The sequence below is a fragment of the Leptodactylus fuscus genome, chromosome 7 (genome assembly GCF_031893055.1).
Source record: "Leptodactylus fuscus isolate aLepFus1 chromosome 7, aLepFus1.hap2, whole genome shotgun sequence".
In the NCBI taxonomy this organism is placed as follows: domain Eukaryota; kingdom Metazoa; phylum Chordata; class Amphibia; order Anura; family Leptodactylidae; genus Leptodactylus; species Leptodactylus fuscus.
Window position 1 is genome coordinate 142,408,617 of NC_134271.1, and position 9,732 is coordinate 142,418,348.

Below are 9,732 nucleotides of genomic sequence, written 5' to 3' on the forward strand. Positions count from 1 at the left end.
CGGTCACTGTGATATGGATGGCGCTGTGCACGATATTCAGTGAGGAGGCTGCAGCACTCACATGAACGCTGGTCGTGGGGGTCCTGGGTGTCAGATCTCACCAATCACATACTGGTGAATTTTCCTAACAATAGGTCATCCAAATACAAGTCCAAGTAAACACTTTGAAAAAGGGGCACTGCGGGGAGTTGCGAACTGAACCGGTGGACATTGGAGGTTGGAGCCTGGTTGCGAAACAAGTCAAGCAATCAGAACCAGCCCCCTCCCCTTATCTCAGGGTAATTTGGGGCTGATCAGGTAAATTACCTGTGAGGTCAGGGGAGGGGGTGAAGAACCCAAGGGTCAGGGGCTGGCTCCGATCACACAACTCAGGGCTCAGAACCCCCCTTGCCGTATCAGACAAGGACATTTTAACCCCACAGACAACCCCTTTAACAGTATATTATTACTTTTGGTATGAAAATAAATCAAAGTGGGATCCCTTTAAGAGCCATCTGTTGCACCTTTCCTGCTTGCTGACTGTTTCCAAGTAGCGCACTCTATCTCCACACTGCACAGCCTAAAAACAAGCTGTAAAATCAGATCATGTGTGTAATTACAAGTCTCTGCCACTAGGTGGGGGCAACACGGTGGCTCAGTGGTTAGCACTGTAGCCTTGCAGCGCTGGAGTCCTGAGTTCGAATCCTGCCAGGAACAACATCTGCAAGGAGTGTGTATGTTCTCCCCGTGTTTGCGTGGATTCCTCCCATTCTACAAAGCCATACTGATAGGGAAAAATGGACATTGTGATCCCTATATGGGGCTCACAATCTACATGAAAAATTAAACCAAGTCTCTGCCACTAGGGGCATGCTACAATGGTTATGTAACCTGTAAATAGTCTGTATAAAGGATATACCGCTCATATATGTAAATACAGAACCGCTCTTTGGCTCACGTCTGGGTTTCTTTCTATATATGAGGATCCTATAGCAGGGGTAGGGAACGTACGGCTCTCCAGCTGTTGCAAAACTACAACTCCCAGCATGCCTACTGTCTCTGCTGTTCTTAGAACTCCCATGGAAGTGAATGGAGCATGCTGGGAGTTGTAGTTTCACAGCAGCTGGAGAGCCGAAGGTTCCATAACCCTGCCCTATAGGGATACACTGACATCTGGCGGTAGATCTCGGTACTGCAACCTCTCCTATAGCCACACCCACTCCATAAAACCAGAGCCCCCTTTAAATATCAGCACCTTTAAATTAACACTTTATTAGCAGAGCAATTATCCTAACTAGATGAAACCACAAACTGTTCCAGGCATTGAACCCTCCGAATTAGACAAAAAAAGCTATAAGGTGGGGGAGGGGAAAGAGTTAACTCGAAAATATATATATACAGTTTAGATTATGTACAAAAGTTCACATCACAAAATAGCTCTAAATTCATTGAGTTGGTTCGCGCCATCCCGGCGGGCTGGTCAGCGGCGTCAGTTCATCTGGGTGTGTCGCCATAATACGGCCCCCTCCGCTGATAACTTACAGCCCGCGCCATCCGTCTTCCTTGTATACAGAATGGGAGAGGCCATGGCCGACATTTGCAGGGCGAGATTGGGGCATAGCTTGTAGTACCTCTGTATGGCCCACAGAGGGCACTGTCATTGAAATTCTAAAATGAAAGCAAAGACGGGAGCCCCCTGTGTGACCCATGGGGGCCAAGAGTGCCAGACTGGGCTTCCTCAGTGGGCGCAGGGACCCCCTACTGAATCACACAGGGGGCTCAGGGACCCCCATCCTTATTTGTGCTTGTAGTTAATGGCCATTATTTAAGGGGTTTATCCGATTTCTAATATCGATGGCCTATTCTTGCGATATTAGATCTGCGGGGGTCCTGGGTGTACTCACTGGTCGATGGGGCTGCAAAATATGGCCAAAAATAGTCGTCCAGGTTCTCATTCCAGGGGGTGAAGCTTGGTTTGGAGGGTCCCTCGACCACCACCTGCCACAAAAACAGCCAGGCCGTGACCTCTCACACAAACATTATACAGACAAACCCTTTCAGTGCCAGCCAGAAAGCCAAACCCCATAGAGCAGTCCAGCGTTTCAGGAGTTAATCACATTAATAAAAAGGCAGGAGCTCGGCCACAGTCTTTACGTGACACGCGATGGTGAGGGGGGCGCCATCCATTTTGGCAATATCTGATAATAGTCTCATTTCCGGCAACCGAGCCCCCACCAGTCGGCGACGGGTCATCAAAACCCGTATTTGGCTTGTGTCTGTCGCCGGCTCATCTTGTTCTCGGACCAGGTGTTCTTCAGCTCCAGCTCCCGCTCCTTCGCCTGCAAGAAAAGCCACTTGTGAGATAGTCTGCATGGTACGGGGAGGATCCCTTTAAGATGGCCATGGACAACCGATCCTTATATGGCTGGTGGGGACCAACATTCAGACTAAAGAAGCAATAATGTCTACGAGAGCTTCAGTATCTTCCCTGTGCCTAGGATATCATCAGGAACAGCTCGAGTGAAAGGGGCTGAGCTGCAATACCAAGCACGGCCACTATACAATGTACGGCGCTGTGCTTGATAGTCAGTGAAGGGGCTGCAGTGTTCACAGTGTATACAAGGGGCTGGGACACCGCTATAGCAAGAAACCATCATAATCTTGCTCCCTGACTGCAGGGATTGCGCCCCCTATGTTCCTACCCTTCTGGTTCTGGTCATGTTGAACCATGTTCGCCATCTTGAGAACAGAAGATATGGTGGGAATGACAAATCCCCCCCCTGTATATGGCATCAATGACAATAACCACAGGTGATCCTTATAGATGTGGCGCCCTCTGCAGGCCAGGACTTACCTGGTGGATCAGGTAGGTGATCTGATGCTTCCGCCTCTGCTGTCCCGTCGGTTGTTCTCCTTTTTTCTATAGGGTTAAAAACATAAAAATTAACTTGATTTAACCTGAATTACGTGACAATATTCCGATCTTCTCACCCCTAAACCTTACACCCAATACCACCTGGGTGAGATTGACCGGAAGCGCCGCAGAGGAACAGAGGAGACGACGCCCACAGCGCCCAATTGGACTCATCTCAGACCGCTGATCCTGCAGTGCGGGGGTTAATGATAGACCTAATGCCCCCCCATGGCTTCAGTCAGGAGCGATGCCCAAATTCTCACTTGCCTGACGGGGCACCAGTACCACCTCCTGACATGTAGGGATAACCCGCCCATGCCGCCATCTTTACCTTACTGAAGGACTTCATGTTCTTCTCCTCAGTCAGCGCTTTGGTCAGCCATTGTTGGTTACCGCTCAGCTGGTCGTCGCCTTTGATCTCGACAAAATTGATCTCCTCCCTTCCCCGATTCCTCTTACCCTGGAGCCGCTTAAACTGCAAGAGCAATAAGGAAGGTGATGAGGAGGACGGTCGCGTGCGTACAAATAAAGTTATTTCTGTGCACAGTAGTTTATCTGGTATGACAAATCTCTTAACCACTCCCGGACTGCCCATAGACTATATACGTCCGGATAGTGGTTGCCTAGTTCTGACAGGACATACCGGTACGTCCAGTCAGAACACAGTAGCTGCACGGAGATCGTGCAGCTACTGAAGCTGGGAGCCGGCTGTAACTTCAGCTCCCAGAGAGAAAGCAGGGAAGATTTATTACCTCCTCTGCCTTCTCAATGAGCGCTGTATACACAGCTATGGATGCTGCCATAATTCAGCTGCCCTCTGACCCGGCGGTCACGTGATCCACTGGGAGCAGAGTCTTGCAAAAGCTGCTGGGTCCTACAGGACTCCAGATCAGCTCAGTAAGCTGTGTATACAGTGTGCAGGAGGCTGGATTCCTCCTGCAACTGGGGCTAAATGTACCAGCCCCAGTTATAGGAGAAATCAGCCTCCAGTACAAAAAAAAGTGATCAGATGTCCCCAAAGGTCTCTTATCACCTTATGGGGACACAATCTGGGAAAATAAAATAAAAATATAATAAAGTTTTTTTTTTTTTTTTTAAATGTAAATAAATAAATTAAAAAAAAAAAAAAAAGAATACGCTAATAAAACGCCGCTATTAAAGGTTATAGCCCAGCCCCCGACAACACCATACAAAATAAAAATTACTGTAACAGAGAGGAAAAACTATTTTATAAAGTTTTTCAGTGACACTTTAAAGTGAAACCCAGACACAATTTCCCTCCTATTATGTTTATATTTTCCCGGATATAAAAAAAATTAAAACACATTCGAAAATAAAAACAACATAAAAATAAAGCCCTATGTGTCCCCGAAAAAAGACGCAAAAATTAGTTGACTGAGACATACGAGAAAAATGTTACAGCCCTCAAAACCGCACATACAAAATAAACCTAAAATGTGTCTGGTCCTGGACCACAAATTGGCCCGGTACTGAAGTGGTTAATAAACATGAGATCTGTAGGGGGCGACTCTCGGCATTCCCATGACCCCCCCCCCTCTCTGGCTCCGACACCCGCACCCCATAAACTTAGTGTCTGTGCAGGGTATATTAGTAAATAGGGCAAAGTTGCAGGACCAGCCTGACTGCGAGACTACTGCTCCGTATTTAAAGGGGATGTCCAGAACCAGCCTGACTGCAGGACTACTGCTCCCGTACTTAAAGGGGATGTCCAGGACCAGCCTGACTGCGGGTCTACTGCTCCCGTACTTAAAGGGGATGTCCAGAACCAGCCTGACTGCAGGTCTACTGCTCCGTATTTAAAGGGGATGTCCAGAACCAGCCTGACTGCGGGTCTACTGCTCCGTACTTAAAGGGGATGTCCAGAACCAGCCTGACTGCAGGTCTACTGCTCCATATTTAAAGGGGATGCCCAAAACCAGCCTGACTGCGGGTCTACTGCTCCCGTACTTAAAGGGGATGACCAGAACCAGCCTGACTGCGAGACTACTGCTTCATATTTAAAGGGGACTTCCAGAACCAGCCTGACTGCGGGTCTACTGCTCCCGTACTTAAAGGGGATGTCCAGGACCAGCCTGACTGTGGGACTACAGCTCCGTACTTAAAGGGGATGTCTAGGACCAGCCTGACTGTGGGACTACAGCTCCGTACTTAAAGGGGATGTCCAGGACCAGCCTGACTGTGGGACTACAGCTCCGTACTTAAAGGGGATGTCCAGGACCAGCCTGACTGTGGGTCTATTGCTCCGTACTTAATCCCTTCCTGCCATAATATTTTTCGATATTCGTTTTTGACTCCCCACCTTCCAAATACAACTGTATTCCCAACCCCAAAGTAAAATGATGTCCCCCAACACCCCGGCCTCACAAACAGCAGTGCTTATGTTCAGGGCATTAGCTCTGGGTATCCGCTGTACAATACAGCAGAGACCCAGCGGCTATGGCACCTCCATCTGTAAAGACCCGGCGTACGGTCTACCATTATGGCGGGTTTTAGGAAGGGGTTAAAGGGCATGTCCAGGAAATGAGGCCATCACACGACTGTATGACCTGGACTGCACCGAGTAGTCCTAATAGGACCACAGCTAAACCTCCTCCTCTGAAAGTAGAAAATTACTAGAAATCTTACAGCTTCATCGTCCATGAAGGAGTCACTGGGGGCGCTGTCTCGCTGTGCGGAGGACGGCTGCTCCTGGTCTTGGTAGTACCCGCTGCCATAATACCCCTGCTGTGGAGAGTAAGAACAGCCATCAGTCACGGGCCCGGACCCAAGTAAGGACCACACCAGAAGCCACACCAGACACCTACCGGGTAGTACTCCGGATACTGGCCGTACTGCTGGTCACCGTAGTCCTCCCCAGACATGGCCGACCACTGCTGACTGGACCCTTGCCCGCCTGCCGTTTTGAACTCTAGAGGAGCGTTTGCGGCGTCGTTCTGCAGCTCGAGAGGATCTACCCCGGGCGGCCCCTCGTCGTCATTCACGGCAGGCAGCGGGTAGGTGAAGCTCTCAGACGGGGCGGCAGGGGCCTCGCTGCTCTCTGACAGGGAGAAGAAGTTGCCCTGCCGGAACTCCTCGTCGCTGTCGTCGTCCTCCTCCTGGGTGATCTGTTTGGTGACTTGCAGGGCCGCGTTCTTTGCTGCCGCCTTGATGGCGGACGGCGATGGCGTGTGGGAGACCTCGGGACTGGCCGTGAGCTTGGGCTTAGATAATGGAGTCGCTTTGGGAAGCTTGGCCTCGCTGGGAGCCTCGGAGGCCTTTTTAAGGAAGCTGTAGGGGAGGAGCTGGCGCTTGGCTTCGCCGCCGGGGGCGTTTTTTGGTTGAGGGAGTAAAGACGACAAACCGAAGCCTTCCTTGGAGCTCTGGAAACAAGAAAGGAGATGGTGAGAGCACGCAGCATCAACCGAACAGGTAAGAGCCAATTTCCAAACTGCCCCCAAAAGTGACTTTTTTGGGCTTATTAATCGAACACTTATCCTTAGGACAGGTCATCAACTGCAGATCAGTAGGAGCAAGACACCCAGGACCCCGTGGATCAGCTGTTCGAAGCAGGCCGTGTGATTCACTTGAATGGGACTGATCTCTGCTCAGTCCCATTCAATTGAATGGGCTGAGCTGCAATACCAAGCACAACCACTATATAATGTACGGCGCTGTGCTTGGTATTCTTCAAGCAACGAATTTTTGGGGGTCCCAGGTGTCAGAAACCCACCAATCTGTTCCTGTTTACCTATCAGAAGGACAGGTCATCAAAATTTTAATCTCGGACTACCCCTTTAACAATCAACGTTAAAGGGGTTTTCCAGGATTATAAACCGATGACCTATCTTGAGGATAGGTTATCAGCTGAAGATTGTCAGGGGTCCGGCGTCCAGTTATTTAAAGGGGTTCTAGTAATTGGGTGCTGTCTTCAATGGATGACCTAGGATAAGTCATTTAAATGGCCGTTGCGATTAAAGGGGTTTTCCATAATAAAAATAATGACGACCAATCCTAAGGATATCAGATCTGTGGGGTCTGGCACCCCCAACCAGTTGTTTTTGGCAACAGATACACAGAGAATAGAGCAGGAAGATGACAGCGCTGTTCTGTGCAGTGGCAGAACTGAGGTACTGCAGCTTGGGTCCCATTTAAGTGAATGGCAGCTAAACTGCAGTACCTCGATCCGACCACTACACGGAGAACAGTGCTGTCTGCTTCCTGCTTAGAACAGGTCATTGGAAGATCCCTATAAGTAGAATAGGACCCATGCGGGATATTCTGCTGTCCTGTAGCGTGTACCCTGGTGTCAGTATGTCTGACAAGTCCTTGGCTCCGTGCGGACTCACCTGAATGACCGTTCTCTTCCGACTTGGCTCATCTTCATCAGAATCCGACTGCAGAGGGAAGACAAAACATACAGGGGTTTAGTCAGATGACACGACTGTACTGAGACAACTATCCCTGGCACAGTCACGTGTCTGCCGACGCTGCGACCTCATGGACACCCTGTCCCTATTACAGTGGGTTAGTCAGCGACTGCCTTCATATTACAATGTCCTATAGAGGAGCGGTCACATCTGTTCCACCAATCACTCACCCTCTTCATTACATGACAACTCTGGAGCATCTTAGACCTTTATTCTGTGGACGTTCCTCTGTTGCTCCTCCTGGAAATGTATGAATAAACTGACTACTGGGCGTTACCATCCCCCTAAATTTTTACACTATGACATCTGAAAGGGGAAGGAGTAGCACCCTCTAGTCCATTTATTTACACACTAGCAGTACCCGCGACCCCTCACCCCCAGCGCAGCCCAGGCCCCACTGTGCACCTGTGGCCCCTCCCCCACCCCAGCGTCGAGGCCGTACCTCCGCGGTGGCGCCCCCGTACTGGCCGAGCGCACCAGCGGGACGTGATAACGGTCCCCGCCGGGTCATCAGACTGTCAAACCCTGGCGGGGAAGCCAGACTAGGGCGCGCAGGCTGACTCACCATGTACATGCTCAGGAGACGTGTGCCGCGTCAGGCACAGCAGCCGGCATGAGCTTTCCCTCCGCAGGCTATACAGTGCTCTCCGCCGCACGGGTGGCAGCGCGGCCGCGTACTACGTCGGCATCGGGCCCCGCTCACCCGGCCGGCATGGCGGCGGTCATAATAATAATAATGATTTCCAGGAGGAATAATGGAGGGACAACAATACAAAACTAGCAAGTATTTGCTCCCTGAGAGCCTTGGCACAGAGCGGTATTTGTCATGGCGGGTGACCGCGTCGCCATATAGCGGTTTATCACTTACGTCTCCCGCCTGCAGCTCGGGGACGCTGATCTTTACGGGCTCCGCTCTCTTCTTCGGCTTTGAGTTTTCTTTCTCCGGTGGCAGGTTCATCCCTTGGCCGGTGACTTTTGGTGGAGGTAACGCCATGGAGGAGCCGGAGCTCTGCTGAGGAGGGGGAATGTTCAGTCCTTGACTATTGATAGGTGGCGGTAGGCTGAGCCCCCCACTCACTTGCGGTGGCGGGAGGTTCATCGCATGGCCGCCCATAGGGGGCGGCAGGTTAAGTCCGCTACCGGATTGCGGTGGAGGAGGGAGGGTCATACCAAGACCGCCTGTAGGGGGAGGCAAATTTAAGCCAGAATTGTTCTGCGGGGGAGGTAGGTTCAAACCATGTGTGTTCTGGGGTGGGGGTAAGCGTAGTCCAGACCCTCCTTGAGGTGGGGGCAAATTCAGTCCTGGGCTGGGGTGAGTAGGGGGAGGAAGGGACAGCCCACCTGGAGGAGGTGGAACATTCATATTCGGACCACCTTGGGGAGGGGGAAGGTTCATGCCTGGCCCACCCTGAGGTGGTGGATGGTTTATCCCAGGACCCCCATGAGGTGGTGGATGGTTCATTCCAGGTCCCCCATGGGGAGGTGGATGGTTTATCCCAGGACCCCCATGAGGTGGTGGATGGTTCATTCCTGGTCCACCATGAGGCGGTGGCAGGGCCATACCATGTCCACCTTGTGGGGGTGGTAGATTCATACCAGGAGGAGGAAAGCTTAGGTTGTAGCCTGCATACCCCGGGCTGGTGGGATAGCCTGGAGAGCCATAGGTAGGGGGCGGGGGTCCATACCCTGGCGGGTAGCTGAGTCCGTACACCCCCGGCGGCCCGTAGTATCCCGGACTGTGCTGCTCCTGTTCTCCCGGTGACTGGCGGGCATACGTCGCAGGATAGCCCGAGGCTTCGGCCTGTCCAGGAGGGCCGTCCTTTCTCGGTGGGGGCAGGCTAGACAGGAGTCCCCCGGAAGACTCTGGCGCCATCTCCGACTCGGAGTCGCTCTCCTCACTGCTGGCGTAGGCCACCAGAGACATGGCTGCGGCCTGGGGGCAGGAGGACGGGGCAGGCTGCTCTCACGGCCTCCAGGCCCCGGCTCTCGTCCCGTGTTAGCTCACCAACGCCACGTTCCCGGCCGCCGGATTCACACTAGACAGGTCACAGGCCGCCGTGCATTATGGCGGCCACTGCGACTACAACTCCCGACAGCCATCGCGGCATAGCCAGCGGCCTATTGCGAGAGCGGGCGGCCGAAAGGGATCATGGGAGTTGTGGTCTCTGGCGGGAGATTTTACCTGAAGTCTGACAGCAAGAACTACGACTCCCAGCAGCCATTGCGACCTGTTACCTGACACAACTACATGATAGGAATATAAAGGATGTATTATTATAGTAATGATAGAGGGGGATGAGATTACAATCATAGTAACTCTTTAGGGACCAGGCAATTTTTGACCTTAAAGGGGTTCTCCAGTATTGATGGTCTGTCCTAAGCAAAGGCTATCAATATTAGGGACTGGATAGC

General features: G+C 51.8%; 1 protein-coding gene across 2 annotated transcripts; it reads right to left on the bottom strand.

The window, feature by feature from the left end:
• Positions 1-1,235: 1,235 nt before the first annotated feature.
• Positions 1,236-9,387, bottom strand: PRCC (proline rich mitotic checkpoint control factor). Of its 2 annotated transcripts, none has more exons than XM_075283210.1 (7): positions 8,189-9,387; positions 7,240-7,287; positions 5,719-6,273; positions 5,540-5,635; positions 3,225-3,368; positions 2,834-2,899; positions 1,236-2,318 (listed from the first exon to the last, which is right to left on the bottom strand). In XM_075283210.1, the coding sequence occupies exons 1-7, from the start codon at positions 9,242-9,244 to the stop codon at positions 2,232-2,234; spliced, it is 2,052 nt and encodes a 683-aa protein (XP_075139311.1). In that variant the 5' UTR covers positions 9,245-9,387; the 3' UTR covers positions 1,236-2,231. The 2 variants fall into 2 exon arrangements, with proteins under 2 accessions (XP_075139311.1, XP_075139310.1); XM_075283209.1 differs by having other exon boundaries at positions 5,540-5,638.
• Between the last annotated feature and the right edge of the window lie 345 nt (positions 9,388-9,732).